This window comes from Lygodium microphyllum, chromosome 23, assembly GCF_053477565.2.
Source record: "Lygodium microphyllum isolate KBCC chromosome 23, Lygodium_microphyllum_v1.1.10, whole genome shotgun sequence".
In the NCBI taxonomy this organism is placed as follows: Eukaryota; Viridiplantae; Streptophyta; class Polypodiopsida; order Schizaeales; family Lygodiaceae; genus Lygodium; species Lygodium microphyllum.
This window is the reverse complement of record NC_141157.1, coordinates 28,471,061-28,487,566: the sequence shown is the minus strand read 5'-3', so window position 1 is coordinate 28,487,566 and position 16,506 is coordinate 28,471,061. Positions and strand designations below refer to the sequence as shown.

Sequence of the window (16,506 nt, the reverse complement as noted above, 5' to 3'; positions counted from 1 at the left end):
CTACAGGTTGAAGAAGGCCCTGTATGGTCTCAAGCAGGCCCCGCGAGCTTGGAACGAGAAGATTGATTCGTTCCTCCAATCTCAGTTGGGATATCGGCGGTCCAAGGCCGATCCGCAGCTGTATGTTCACACTTCCGAGGATGGTTGTGTGCTGTTTGTATTATATGTTGATGATTTGATTGTCACAGGTGATGATGCACAGCAGGTCCAGGAGACAAAGTCAGCTTTACATCGAACGTTCGAGATGACGGATTTGGGGCTACTCCATTTCTTTTTAGGACATGAGATTTTTCAGTCTCAGAGGGGGATCTTTCTCTCCCAACAGAGATATGTACAGGAGCTCTTGGTGTCTTTTGAGATGGAAGATTGTCGGGCCCTCTCTACTCCTATGGATCCGAACTGGAAGGCCACTTCCCACTCCGCTTCTCCTTTGGCGGATGCTTCCCGCTATCGACAGTTGATAGGGTCTTTGATTTGGCTTCTCAACACCAGGGTTGATCTATGTTTTGCTGTTGGGCTCTTGGCAGGGTTCATGAGTAAACCTAAGACGGTGCATTGGCAGGCTGCTCAGAGGATACTTCGGTATCTAAGGGGGACGTCTGATTTGGGGATTCATTACTCCGCAGGGACAGATGGGTCAGATCTTGTACTTGCAGGTTGGAGCGACTCGGATTGGGCCGGTGACGTGGACCACAGGCGGTCTACAACAGGTTACTGCTTTACTTTGGGTGCAGGTGTTATTTCATGGAGTAGCAAGAAGCAGCCCACGGTAGCCCTTTCGTCTACTGAGGCGGAATATCGGGCCGCATCTTCCACCACATGCGAGGTTGTGTGGCTTCGGAGATTGTTGGAGGAGCTTGGGTGTCCCCAGACTCGTCCTACATTGCTGCGATGTGACAATGAGAGTTGCATTGCCTTGGCAAGGAACCCTGTTTTTCATGCCCGGACGAAGCACATTGAGATCCAGTACCACTTCATCCGAGAAAAGCTTCTGGATGAGACCATCACTGTGGAGTATTGCAAGACGGAGGATAATCTTGCGGATTTGTTTACGAAGGCGCTTCCTCAGGCTCTACTTCGGCAACATTCCAGATCCCTCAGGCTTCTGCCCTGTCCAGGCTCTGAGAGGGGGTGTCAGAGATCATAGCCTGTTTTCAGGCAGCAGCTGCACAGTCCAGCTGCACAGTCGGACTGTGCAGTCGGACTGCCACGTGGCAGTCCGACTGCCTGCAGCCGATTTTTATCAGGCTGCGCCCTATTTTGGCGCCCCATTCCAGGCAGTTTTTCGACTATTTATTGCTGACGTTTTTCAGCAGTCTCCCGATCATTCTCTGTCGCAGATTACAGACCGGTGCCGTGCAAATCTCTGTCTCTGTTCGCAGATTTCAGACAGCAGACAGTGCAGACTGCAGCAGACTTCGAGGTGGACAGCAGGTCGCATCGTCGAGGTGGAGACACGCAGTCCAGCGCACTGCGCCCGTGTATATCTTTGTATTCAGCATTCTTTATACAGCAGATCTTCAGTGTACACTGTCTCTTTCTCTCCCTTCTCTCTCTGCGTTCTCTCTCTCTCAGTCCTACGCTTCCGCACCGCTGCACTCTGACATTTTGCCGTAGTAGCCGATTTTCTGGATGAGGTAGTCCTTGACATTTTAGCAGAAAAGGTTAAATCGAGGCAAGCTTTGCCTCGTTCTTGATTTTCCTTTTTGAATACAAATGAAGATAGCCACGTGGAATGTGCGAGGCATTTGTTCTCGCAATAAGCAACATGCCATGTGGAGTCTCTTGCATGAGAATCAATGGGATGTCTTGTGCGCTGTTGAGCACAAGAGTCGTGATGAAGCAGGAAAAGTTGTGGATTGCCATGGGTTTCGCTTGTTTTATGCAAGGACACATGCCATGCATTATTCGGGTGTGCTTATGATTGTACATGAGAAATATCAGCCTGTTCTTAATTAAAAATGATGTACATGGTCGTTTTGTGGTGATTGAAGTTTTATTTGAAGGAGAGATCTTATGGATTCTTGGCCTCTATACTCCGAATGACCCCTTATCCCGCCGGGATCTTTGGAATACTCTGCAGACCTCCTTGTCACTTGGCAAACGGGGTTTTTTTTATGGGGGATTTTAATATGTGTGTTGATTCTTCACAGTCCACATCAGAGCATTCGGCGATGGACGCTCCGGAAAGCCGTGTGTGGAATGCGCTTGCTCTTGCTCTACTTAAGCAAGATCTCTGGTCATGGCTACACCCTTCTTCTACAAGGTTTACTTTTCATTCTGCGCTGTATACAACTACATGGTCGCGGTTGGACTGCATGTACATCATGCAGGATGATGCTTTTCTTCCTGAGATGCTGGAAATGAAAGTGTTGCAGCAATACGCTTTGTCAGTCCATTTCCCTCTACAGCTTGAGATGCTTGCACAACCCATTGCACCTTTTAAGCAACTTCTGGATAGACTCCCTTTGCATTTCAACTTGTCGTATTTGAAGCACTCAATCTTTCAGGGTTACATGCACCAATTGATTGATAGATTTTTATTGGACTTTTCCTCTAAGGGCAATGCTTCTTTTGAACGATTGCTCACTAATGTGCAGCGGGTTATTCGCTAGTATGGGATTCTCTTCTGGTGGAGACTCCAGACGATGCATTTCTGTTGCCATTGGCTATGTGTCTGGCTGATCTTATTAAAGAGTTTCAATTAAAATCTTATCAGCAGGCCAAATTGTGCAATTTGACTGAGAATTTGCAGGATAGTGCTTGTCAGACCCATAAGTTCTTTCGAGCTCTCCATGCTTCCCCTGCTCGAGAGAATATGACTAGACTCCAGGATGCAGATGGTCAAATGGTCCTTGATCCTCAGACTATTGTGAATATGTGCAAGAATTATTTTCTAGACCTTCTTGGTTCTACTCCTTCACCTTCTGACCAAATTACGCATGCCCGCTCTGTTTTCTATGATTTGGTCCGCAATCAGGTTCCGCATGACATGCAAACTACATTGGAGGCTGATATTCGTGAGGAGGAGGTTATGGATGCTTTGTTACACTTGCTCATGGATAAAAGTCCCGGTTGGGATGGTCTCACCAATGAATTCTTTGAGGTTTTTGCTACCCGACTAGTGAAACCATTGACGGCTATGTTTCAGCAGGTTTGGGAAACAAGGTTCATGCCCTCCTCATGGAAAGGAGGACTTATCAAACTGCTTCCAAAAGTTCCTTCCCCATCTATGTTGAAATATTGGCGTCCAATTTCTCTTATGGGTTCTATGTATAAAATCTTTTCCAAAGTGATAGCGAATCAGCTCCATAAGCATCTTCCTGCCCTTGTGTATCCTCTTCAATATGGTTTCATCAAGGGCCGAAACATTCTGCATAATGTCTTAAATGTGCAAATGGCTATTGACTATGCAAGGCACTCTAATCACGAGGTGGTATTGATCCAATTGGACATGGAAAAAGCTTTCGATTATTAGACTGGTCTTTCATTGCCGAACTTATGTCTACTATGGGCTTTGGTACTCAGATGTCTCGTTTGATCTACACCATTAGTGTCGCGGCTTCTTCGCGAGTTATGCTGAATGGTGGTGTTACCAAGCCATTTGTCCTTGCACGCTCTATGAGACAGGGTTGCCCTTTGAGCCCTCTCTTTTTTGCCATTGCGACTCATCCGGTTCTTTCGATGTTATCTCATATGGCGCTTCTAATCAGTTTGCTGGATTGTCTCTTCCTTTTGGACAGCACTTTATTAGTCAATCATTGGCTGATGACAGCTTTATGATTTTGCGTGCGGACAAGGATAATCTCCGCAAAGCGTTAGATGTTTGGACTCTCTTTGGTCAAGCTTTTGGTCTTCGGATCAATGCTTTGAAATCAGCCATTCTCAGTTGCACGGAGTCAGATTTGCAGTCACTAGACTAGCAGGGAATGGTTGTTCCCCGTGGTTCCATTGTTAGGCATCTTGGGTATCCTTTGGGTGTTAATGTTCGGCCAAAGCAACTACTAGAGTGGATTTCACAAAAACTGGCAGCTAAGTTTCTGTATTGGAAGTCACAGGCGTGGCCCTTCCATGTTCGCCTCAAAGTGGCTCAGACAATTTTGTTGCCAATGCTCACATATTTCTTGCCATTGCTGCCCTGGACTACTACTACATTGAATGCTCTTACTCAATCCATTCGTTTCATGTTATGGAAGAAGGATTCCTTGCATGCAGGCATTTCATGGATTGCTTGGTCACATGCATGTACCCCCAAACGCATGGGTGGTGGGGCTATTTTGGATGCCGAAACTCATATGCTAGCACTCCGTTGGTCTTTTATTCGTGCCATGTGCTTGGATCATCACCTGTGGGTCTTTATAGCCCGTTATTTTCTTGAGGATCACGGGCTTGTGCATGGTAATACCCACATTCGGAGCTCCTGGTGGCATGTTCTTAATGCAGATTCTTGGTTTTCTAGCCTTTCATCATCCCTGCTCGCGCATCTGGTATGTTCTTGGAAATTGGTTCTCCAGAAGGCTCAGTGGCATCCCGCGGAGGACCGCTTGGCTACTAACTCTTTTCAACTGGAATTGTTAGCAACCTCGCGATAACTTTCTTGGGAAGGCAAACATGAGCTTAGACCAAAATTTAACCGCATGGCACGCTTGGGCTTGACTTCAGTTGTTGCAGATGCCACCCTTGATAGTCGCAATGCGTTCATATCGTTTCGTACAGCCAGGAGGCTTTTCAGGATCCTAAAAAGAGAGAGAGAGAGAGAGAACGATTCGATTTGGGTGTACCAAAAATGTGTTGGTACACAAAGAATAAAATGTATTTATACTTAGGGCACATAAGGATGCATTCACATGTACAACTAAATAATGCACGTGCACTATACACGGAGGTGAAAAAAAGCCTTTATCCCAACATTTTTTAACCCAAAAAATGAAACAAAAAACTCATAATGCCCAGATCTAGCTTGAAAAGAGATCTTTGGAGCATCCTCTTCTTGAATCCTTACTTGGTGATCTCTAAACCTAGCCCTATCTTTGTACAGTACTTCACTCCGTGCAACTGATCGCATAGCTCACCTATTCAAGAAAGTGGATTCTTACTCTCTATTGCGGCGTTGTCTAAAGCATGATGTTGATAGATATTCATGGATCCAACTTTTTTCTTCACCAATTTAATCAATGAAGCTCAAAATGACAGGCTTGGTTGACAAAACCTTGTGCTAGATAGCTGACTACTGCTGGTCTACCTCTTGTATTTTTTTTTTGGCTAAGCCTTTAAGGCAGCTTGCTTATAGGGGAACAAGCTATATCTGAGATTGCATATAAAGATGAGGCAAGGTGTGTTCTGACAAATAGGTTTCTGGTACCTTCTATTAGTTGGGAATTTTTTATATGCTTTGGGTGTATAAACCTCTACATTGGCTCTTTTTGTTACCCCTTACATTAGACATTCTCCCGTGAGTGTGTCCAACCTGGGAAATGTCTAAATGTATATGGACTTGATACTCTAAAATTATCCTAAAATAATACTAACTTCAGAAAAAGAAGTTTTTCCTAAATTGGTCATATGTCCCGTGTTCTAGCTTGATCTTACCCCCGAGGTTCTAGCACAAGCTTTGCCCTAATGGGGAGATATCACCACTTCGAATTACTAAGTAATAGCAAACAAACTTTTCATAATTCCCAACTGTATGTAACATAAGTAAATCGAGCAAATCAAAGAGAAGAAGCATACAATCATTAACATCCCTGATTGCAACTCCAAAATATACTTGAAGTAACAAAGGCACCAACTTGATGGCATGTTTGAGCCTTTCGGACTTTGTTGAGCCCATAACTGCCTCAAGAGCTGCAGCCATTCCAGGAAATGTCCAATGCCGTTCCTGACAACAGCAAGGATACCAAACTACTTAATTGATGTGTTTGACACTACTAATTTCTGAGAGCCATAATTATTAAATGATCAGAAGAACAACCAGGTTTAGTAAGCAGTGTCTACACTTACCGCAAGCCCATCATTCTCGTCCCTCAAGAGGTCAGAAAAAAGAGCTTCTGCTTCATCCTTGGAGGTTGTATTCTCATCACCACTAGAGTCCCCACCTTGATCAGCAGTACTGGATCCTGTGTAAGCCTCATCCATCAAAGCCAGTAAGGCCTGCAACCATAGAACCAGAACAATGATTCTATGAGGTGTGGTAACTCTTCTTTTTCTATGCCACTTCGATTATATGTTAGTATGGACCTCTGGAGCTGGGCTTTTTTGAATCATTGCCACATTGTCACTAAGCAAAGAACCTGATCGACGTTCAAGGTTCTCCAAAGCCAGTACTAATGCTGCATCAGAAAGGGCAACTGATCAAGAACGTACAGCTTGTATAGACATTCATGTTACTAAAAAATGTGCATCAAACTTCTATAATCAACAAAAACTTATGAGCAACAAAAAGATGACAGCTGGAAAAAATGTTGCACATACTTGGAAGGTCAAGCAATGCTGGGAACAGAGGCAGAAAGGAAGATGGGCCCATAAGAGCAGGGAACAGTTGCAAAAATGGTTCATCCAACCTATTTTCAAGCACACAGCACAAATCATATCACTTTTATAGGCTCAAGCACATCAATATACAATCTTTAAAAAAAAACAGAATAGCAATTTTTCACTGCATGATACCAAAATGGAAAGGATTTATATCAGCTGCAAAAGCTTCCATTTAGGCATAGATGCAATGTTTCCCTTCTTTCAAAAGTTCCCTACTAAATGAAGTGCACATTTGATGGCTAACATAATTATTAACTTGGAGGGTGAGAGAAAGTCAAACTACAGTGAGCTCCTGAGATCAACGCACTGCAATGAATAAGAAGAGAGATACAAGGGTGTCTATTTTAGTCAAATGTGGATTGCCACACAAAGACCCGACAAGAAGTGGACTGGATGCCCAAGAAATAGTATATCAATCAAGTGGCCCAAAGTGCCCAAAAGGTTGTTAATGGCAAACTTTGAAGGGCAAGGTCAAAGTAAAAGTGAAGCGTGAGTGCTGGAAATTGTTTTTGAAGACGTATTAATTTGTGGGATTGATCGGGTTATTTTGGGCACTTGCAAAATTATTCAGGGACATCATATTCATAATTATATTATTTTGTCTGAGCCGGGCTTATTCCCTTGCAAATTATGAAATTTCCCGGTGATAGAATACGTGATTCCATTCATGTTTGGATAGAGTGGGTTTCATTAGCCATCCCTTCTCTTCTTCTCCCTCTTCTCATTCTTGTAACAGGCATCACAAGCTTGGTGCAAGGATTGAGGGCATAGATTGAAGGCTTGGAGCTTGAGGAGGTGAGACGAGGACAGTAAGACCACCTCTCTCCTTCAAATGAAGACTACAAACGAGAAGATAACAAAGTGTGTCTACTAAATCGCAAAGTCATTGGTTTGCTCATGCTTGGTTATGGTGAAGGGTGTTGAGATGTCAGGCTCCACATGAACTCGCATCCACTACACACCTTGGTGATGTGGCAGGACTTTACTCACTAGTACATTAGGTGGCTAACACAAAGAATATGCCAATTATTCTATAATTGGACTACGTCCACGTAGTCCACTCTTGGTTATGGTACATTCATCACTTAGTGACCACATCTACATATGTTTTAGTTTTTAGTCCTTTCATATTATTCGTTTATCATGTTGTAGACTTAAGTTCTTTTGTGTGGAAGAAGAAAAAAGAAAAAGAAGAAGATTTCAACCTTACTTCTCTATGTATTGTGTGTGTGCTCTTGGTTGCTTTACCTCTTTCTACTCTTGTCTGTTTTCATAGTATCAAAGTAGTCCCACAGCTATGTGGAGCTCAATTGAAGGTTGAGGTGAAGGCGACGAAGTGTGAAAGCAAGCAAGCGGGTAAGAAGCTCTTCCATCTTGTTTGTTTGGAATACTGCTACATGAGAGTCCTAAGGCTAGCAAGGCTACAGCCTCCGATTGCAATGAAATTTGGTGAGTACAAGAGCAATGCCTATACATTTTGGCCCTGCAAATTAGTCAAAAACAATTTCTAGGTATACTACAGATTCGATCGTATTTGCCATTTACAGGTACATAGCTTACAGATTCTAAATATGTAAGGTTTGAGGTGGTTGCAAACACAAAGGGCATCTACATACACATTGCGAATTGCAGTCATTGTTGGGTGGTGACAACTTTCCAAAGATTCCCAACATAAGCCAATCGAGCCTAACAAGATCTACCTATTTCAGCCCATAGATCTCATCTCCTCATTCAGCAGCTTTGTAAGTAGATTCAACAACTATCCAGACCAACATTTATCACCACATGTAACAACTTGTGATGATTGTTGGTGAAACTATAATAGCCAATCACACCCTATAAAGACGAGTTGCCATCCTTCTTTGATATAAGCATCAATATTGATTGTATCGCCATGATGCAACTATACCTCAAAGTGCTACTTCAACCACCTTACTATACAACCATCATGAAAGACATGATCGACAATAGATTCGCCATGTATGCACATCCTCTTCTTTCCATAATCTTTCATCAAATTACAAAAGTCGGTGAAAAAGTGCAAGGGACGTTTGCTGAGGAGAGTATGACCTCTATCTTAGTATGGAAAAGAAAAAAGGGAGCCATAAGCATGCCCATTCACTACACTGACCGTTCAACGCACAAAAGAAGGTTGTAAACTCCCAACTGAAAGAACCAACCAAACTCTAGAAGCAAAGAACTCCACTTGTAAGGTCAAAGGTCCACAATGGCATCACTATTCTGTGTCGAAAGCATGGAGAGCAACATGTAAGCAAAGTGGTTAGCATCAAGACATGAACCAACACCGGCAATCAGATCCTTGCGTTATTTAATTTGAACTATAGAGAAGACTGTGGTAGACCTGAATATCTTTGTCCTCTTTGACACACCTTCCATCATCAAGATGGGGCCATTTACAAATGGTGGACCAGCTTAGAGTGGCAACTGGTCAAAGATTTCTATCTATCAACCACCTTTATATCCACTTGACAACATTCTAGAATTTTGCCATCCCTTTCAACGATAGAAAATTGAGAGTCAAGCTTAGCGACCGCTTTAAAAATGCAGTAAGGCACAAAACCCCATGAAGTGAGATAAAATTGACATGCAAAAAACAAGTCAATAACAAAGGAAAAGGACACCCGTGCTCTCAATTATCATGCACATGCACAAGGTAGAGGTCGAGTTCCTCTGAGGCAAAGTTATTAAGACAACCAAAATCTCAACAATAGAGCCTGAATAGTAAGAGACAAAGAGACAATAAAACCTAAAAATTCAAAATGCAAAAATCTGAATGAGCAAAAGCTGCATTCAAATTTCCAAAATCTGGAAGATATTCCGGAATATGGAGGTTGATGTCCTTCCTGGGCGAGATGGGCACACACATAGCAGGTCTGCACAGCTCACACATGGAAACCACCAAGTCACACCACACATGCAAGTTGTAAGTCCCAAGTTTCTGCCAAATGGCCAGAGCTTGACTGCTATCCTATTCATACGACCATTCTCTTCACGAAGGCCCTTTTAATGCCTTCAATTACTTAATACTTGGACTCCTTAAACTTGAGGCCTACCAAGGATGTGAGGGGGTGTTAGTTATTGGTCCCCTCCTGCTTATGAGCCCCATTACTCTATCAGTGTGGAACTGCAAACATAGTTTAATAGTTCTGCAAATGGAGCCCATCTATTTTCAGCTGTCTTCTTAAATCTGGTTGAAAGTTATTTGAATCTTCAAATAATAAGATACTGAGGTTGAACCATGATAGCCCCAAGGATGAACTTGTTAGATTGCATTGGCTTCAGGCTTTAGTCACAAGCAGCCAATGCACTGACAGAAGGATGGTAGCTATGTAATATGCCCATTATTTTTTATCAACTCACATTGTTCTATCTTCAATGGTGAAGAAACAGAACACCCACCAGCTGCAAAAGGCTGCAGCACCCATAAAGACTAGAATAACCTTACAGTGACTTGAGAGGTTCAAGAACATTGAGGTTCAAACCTTTTGGGTTGAGGCCTTGACATACCAGCCAAGTATGTGCACCCTATGGGATACAGACAGAGCCACTCATGCAATGGACAATTCCATTCACCAGTCTCTACAGTACTCGGGTCAATTTCAGCAGTCCTTAAAACCATCAAGCTCACACATTATCCAGCTTCTCTAAATGTGGAAAAGTTAAATCTTTGATTCTAGAAAGACGATCAGCTAGGTCAATTGTGGTCTGTTTAATCAGTTGATTTAGAGTCTGCTTAACTCTGCAAATGAAGATATTGGTAACATGATCACAACACTTCACAAGACATGGTTTCATGCAGACAGTCTAAGGCATTCGGGGCAGGAAGTAAATGCAGACCAACCAGCGTGAAATCAGGGCAGAATTAATTGGCTAATGTCCCTTGTATGATGTATTGTCTGTGGTTGATTTTTAATCCTGCTCTCAACTGATCCAACTTCATCAAAAAAAGTCAACATTGCTACAGATGCTCCCACAAGCTTCATGAGCAATCTTGCTGCCCTTGAATGTATATACGGCCATGATCATGCACAACCAATAACCAACATATGAATCATATCTGGACTACACATCAGGAAGAAATCTTAAAGTGTCAGTGTCCAACCTGTAAATGAACTATAAAAGGGGCCTATAATTACGTAATCACCTGGCTTAAAGAGGATAAGAGGAAGCAATGAAAACAACGTGAATGGGGTCCAGCCTTCAGCAAGAAAATCTACCGAGTGATGTTGGTTACACTTGTACTGCACCCAAAAGGGGCCTACACAATCCCTCCAGATGCAAAATGCAAGTACCCTGGGTAGACACAAACGCATCTGGGCTCCCTTAGACCCTTTGAGCATTCCTCAACATTAGGCATGCTATTAATGCTCCCAAAGAGCCTCTCAACGTCATGGTGAAATTGGAAGTGTTGGCACACCTGCACATGCAGGAAATAAGTGAAGACACCTGATGTGAATGGGGCCCTCAAAAAGAAAACAACTCATGAGCCACAACATCCAAGAAAGATGCAAAGTTCGCTAACAGGAATTGGTCTAAAAGATGTTTTGAACCCAAATTTAGGCAAGTAAACACCAGCTCCTATTCTTGAACTGTGATTGAACCACAATCAAAGATAACAATGGGGAAATTATCAAAATTTTCATTCATTTCTACATATGATTTCTTCATTATATTTGCTTGTTGGGCTTTTTCTTAGATATGGACATGGCTTGCACTTTTTCAGCTTGCAGTAAGTTCAGTACTCTTTGTGACCATCAAGGAAAACCTAAATCATGAATGCTTCACAGATTTGATTTGCATATAAGATGGCGAGCATTCCATTTGTCAAATTTTTCGGTTGATTCTAAGGAAATTGGTCTTAGAGGTCCAGGAACTTTCAAGTTTCTAGGTGTAGATTAAGAAGCCATTTTTGACTGAATAGGGTTGATTGGATTCCCTAAGTTGATACATGCTTGGTTGTCAAATTTGACATCATTCAAGCTCTTCTTTTGCCAAGGAACAAAAAGCTCCAAAAGATGAAATCTCAAAGGCAACTCAATAACTCATACTCAAAAGCAAGGGCAAAGATTTAATATTTGCAAAAATAAGCCAAAAAATAAATTGATATCTTAATAGGCAATCTTTGGCCACAAGCATCAGCAAAAGGACAAGCTAAAACTATGAATCTGGACTGTGATTGCAGATTGTTAGTGCTCTGAGGCTAAACATTATGCCCTACAGCCCATCATTTATCCAAGTATATTCTACTATTTCTCCCCAATTTTTTGGACTCAAAAACCATTTTTCCTATTTTTTGCTATTTTTCCTTAACTTTTCTTAATTATTTCTATTATAAATACTCATTATTTTACAATTTGTGATCACACAACAATAAATCCCAACCATTGCAATCAACATACACTATGTCATGTGCATACATCTCTTTCTACCGTTTCTGTCAATTATTATGAAAACTACTTCATTTTGCGTGTTTTTTCATGTTTTAGACAATTAATTTCTTGCTAATATGATGTCGATTCTGAATTTTCTTTATGACAGCACTCAAACACATCACATACTACTCTCATATCACATTTCGTACCATATGCAGATCATTTCCATGATTAAACATAAAAACGAACCAAATTTTCATCAAGCAAGTTGGGACACATTTTGTTCTATGAAGGTGTTCACAGCTGTAAAATCGGGTTCTCTCTCAGTTTAAGCCATGTCGACATTGTGGCTGATTATATTGGTGCTAAGCTAGTGTTCACTGTTGAGTAGCATGTATTTTATTGTCACAGGTGATAAGTGAGTTGCCCAAAAGAATCTTGGTGAAAGCCAGCACACTGATACACTCAATAGTGTGAAGATTTCAGCACACCACCATAGCTCCTACAGATCATCACTGTTGCTGGCACTCAACACAACTCTAGCAGGAAATAAAACGACACCACTGAAGTGCTTTTTCAGATGAACCAATTATAGTCGTGGAAAGCTGCAAAATACTTCTGGTTTTTTTTCTGTAAGGTTTAGGGAATGGTCCAGATTTGGGCTAAGCTTAGATAAAGGTGCATGTAAGCCCTTGCTCTTCTGTTAATAAGCCTGGTTAGAACCACCAGTGGCTCACAATCATCAACCCCACCCTAGTTAATTCCATCTTAACCCATCAGATATTATACCAGGTCAGTCATCTCAGGTATTATGTCTAGTGCTGTGCACAGGTGACAGAGCTATACTAGTAAGCATCTTAGATGCCCTTCACTGTTATAAAATACTTTACAGATGTTCATGTTTTTCACGGTTCAATAGTGCTGATGCATGAGACAAAATGTTCATCAAAAGGTTAGTTGGCCAGGTCTGCAGAAGCACATCAAAAGGTTAGTTGGCAAGGTCTGCAGAAGCATACAATCATGTAACCAGAAAACAAGCCAAAGCAGGAACTCTGGACACTCAAGCTACTGGAGAATCCCATTTCCCTCAAGGAGACACTTAAACTCACAATTTAAAATTGGCTAAAGTTGAAAATTGGCTGTGGACTAAAAGAGCCAACTTGTGAAATTTAATGCAAGTACTTAAATAAACTGAAAAATGGCACTTCTATGAAAGCTTCAAACTACACTTACACATCTCCATTCCATGCAATCACCTTCAGTAATAGAGGAAAATACTGCAAGATGAGGTAAGTAGATTAGTAACACTAAAGTCAAATTAGTAAGCACTAAAGTCAATGCTGGGATAGCTTGCTGGCTGAGTTTTTGCCTGAGGAAGCAAGGATGAATGTGAGAGCAACAGTTTCTTTATATTGCGATTCAGAAAATCGAGTGTTGCAGCAGCCACCTTTGGATCCGCATATAGTCTGCCAACAACACCAATCAGATTCACAAAAATACTCAAATCTAGCAGCCACCTTTGGATATGCATATAGTCTGCCAACAACACCAATCAGATTCACAAAAATACTCAAATCTAGCAAACACTCCAAGTAGCATATAGAGAGCATACCGACTAAGACAAGACTTGAAAAAGATATTTAGACTTGGATCTGCATCATGTAACACATAATCTCCAAAATCAAGGAAAAATTGAAGTATGGCCTGCACAATGGAAAAGGAGAGTAAGTTTAGATACTTGAAGTCTATAAAGGCACACAAATAGCATAACAATGCATGAGGTATAACAATCTCCAACCATATGCTGAACTAAATAAGAGACAATACCTAACATGAGGTTCACACTACGGAGCAAGTGATGATAACCCACCCCATTCCCCTCAAAAAAAACCAAAAATGGACAAACAAAGCATGGTAATAAGGTGGGAAGAGCTCACTCCCCATCATAGAAAGAAATATTAAGGTCTCTACTTTAATATGCATAGTGCTGGCTGGCTGCTTTCTTTTGAGATTGGTACAAGCAACAACACACTCCACCTTTGTTCCTGGGGTCCTACGACACCAACTCTGACTTTGGCATTACACACTGAGTCCTTGAAGCTTATTGTAAAGAATCCTTGGACATAGATAAACATAGAAAGTGCGACAAATAGTGGAACTCAAGATGTAGAATGCTCAAATGAACAAATGAATGAATGAATATGTTGAATATAATACAATACGAGCCTCAAACCTCCATGTTTGGAGGACTGTAGATGAGGTGAGGTGAAACTAGAGTCGGAGATGCCAGGATCAGCTCCAAGAGTGTGTGGATTCCAAAAACCAGCAGCAGTTGTCCATCAAGTCAATCATTGACGATGATGTTGATGGTAGCGAAACACAGTCCACAACAATTAAATGTCGAGAGTGCTGATGATAGTAGAACACGATCAAGCAAGATGAAAACACAGCTGTAGGAGTGGTAATGTAGTCATGACAAGTCATACAGGTGATGATGTTAGCTGAGCAGCCTCTCTTGAAGCAAAACGCAGCTGTATGGAAGGTAAAACACAGGCAGCAGCTGTACGGATGATGATGTCAGCAAGCAGTAGCTCCAAGTTAAGGACAACGGGCTGGGCAGCAACTGGCAGCAGTTCTCCACTGATAGCAATGTTCTTCAAGCAGACTAGCTAAATGATGGCCAGCAGCAGCTCTGGATGGGATGTGGGCAGCAGTGTGGAGAAAGGTGGCTGATTACTTAAGGCTGGAGTGGTAGAATAATCAAGCATAGTTGGGTGCCCACAATTGAAACTATTTAAAGAGAATTTTGGTGTGTTTCTCCTACTACTCAAAAATAAAGCCATTTTAATTGGTAATAAACAATTAATGCTATTTGTGGCTGTTTTAAGGAGAAAAAATAGGGGCTATTGCTCAACAATTATGGATTAGTAGAAACCCTAATTTTAGTGGCTCAACGTCCCTTTTCAAGCCCAAAAAGATGCCCAAGGGAATGTGTAAGTCATGTCTCCACCCTCTATACCAAACAAATCAAGGCATTGAACTAAGAGTGCTGCAATGGCTTGTCCCATGGCCTAGATGATCACAAAGGCAATAGATATTTCTTTCAAGTAGCTTAATTTGATGGGTCTTACATTTTTCTTTTCTTTTCCTTTCATGGCAGCATATCAGCAACAAGACTTCACATTTTATCCTCCATAAAAGGAATCATTGCAAGAAAAGGGTGGGATGATGAAGTATAGACAAAGTAAATGATGAGGTGGATGAGAATATGTTGCAATAGTAGCTGCCATTATGTAATTCTAGACTACCAATGGTAATATGCTGTGAATATGGTTGATACAGGTTGACAACTCTTTGACGAGGTAAAAGGGAGACACATGAGCAGTTTTCACCTTGGATGGATGCTTGCTTTTGTAAGTTTCCCTCCATTCCAAAGCACTTTGTTTCATGTTAACACAATGCCAATGCATGGGCGATGCAAGGGGTAATGCAAAGTGTCATGCTTAAACAAAATGGAATACAAAGTGCTATGGTACCACTTGCACAATGCCCTCATGGGAAATTGTTCACTTGCCCAAGCGCCCTTTTATAAGTATGATTACCAAGATGCAAATGAATACATATAAATCAATGGAGAAGGGCAATCAAAATCCTATAAGCACCAAGGGAAGAAGCCAGTCTCTCTCACCATTGGACAGTACGAAGAGAGAGCTATGGGGACCCCCTCTCCCCATCATGCTGATATCAAAGGGGAGGTGTTAAGCTAAAAAAAGTTTTCATTAGATCATTTTAAACACCCCCAAAACTCAAAATTCTATAAAGTTTCTATTCCCATAAGCAAACACAAAAACTATCCCTCATCTATAAATAGATGGGCTGCATAGTCACTTGCATCCCTCATCATCATCAAACATCAGCAGGCATCTACATCCCACTGCTCTCCCCCTCCTAGCAGATATCTCAGTTCATCAACCGTCGGTTGCTGAGGCACCTTGTTTGCAGCTGTCATCCATCATCCTGACTCTGTAATCAGAGCTGTTGATCATCATCGACACTTGTTTCAGCCTTGTGCAGCTGCTTCCCAGCATGTCCGGAGTGTATAGCCTGCCGCTACATTGGCCTGCAGCTGTAATTGCAGCCTACAGCTGCCACCCAGCCCATCAGCCACCTCTTGGAGCAGTCGCCCAGCCTGATACTACTGCATCTTGCAGTTTCCTGTATTTTTGGAAGAGCTGCCGTGTGTTTTCATCAGCCAACAGACTGCCCTGTTGCCTCCTGCATCAATCAACCTGGTCCAGACAGATTCTACACTCTGATCTGTGTTTACTACTGCTAATCACTTTCAGAGATTGCCTGCTACATTTCAGAATCCATTCGAGGTACAATACACTCAGAGCTGTCAAAGAGTCCTATTCCAGCTCATCTCTTCCTCAGTCCATCCGAGACATAGAGGTTTGAGGTTCATTGTATTCATTTCTGCATAGACTGTTTATTCATTCATTTTCATTCATTCTAAGTTCTCTTCACCAATGAGCTCTATTATGTTCATTGTGCTTCTATCATGCACTTTGAGTTTGCC

The 16,506-nt window shown here is 41.9% G+C and overlaps 1 protein-coding gene across 1 annotated transcript in view; it reads right to left on the bottom strand.

The window, feature by feature from the left end:
- Positions 1-16,506, bottom strand: part of LOC148015993 (AP-5 complex subunit zeta-1) — a 46,078-nt gene that overhangs the window by 18,877 nt on the left and 10,695 nt on the right. The window contains exons 3-9 of the mRNA XM_087663977.1: positions 13,540-13,631; positions 13,297-13,393; positions 13,161-13,204; positions 6,472-6,560; positions 6,238-6,329; positions 6,001-6,150; positions 5,731-5,878 (exon numbers count right to left, since the gene is read on the bottom strand). Of these exons, the coding sequence (XP_087520103.1) occupies positions 5,731-5,878; positions 6,001-6,150; positions 6,238-6,329; positions 6,472-6,560; positions 13,161-13,204; positions 13,297-13,393; positions 13,540-13,631 (712 nt within the window). The remainder of the gene's footprint in view (positions 1-5,730; positions 5,879-6,000; positions 6,151-6,237; positions 6,330-6,471; positions 6,561-13,160; positions 13,205-13,296; positions 13,394-13,539; positions 13,632-16,506) is intronic.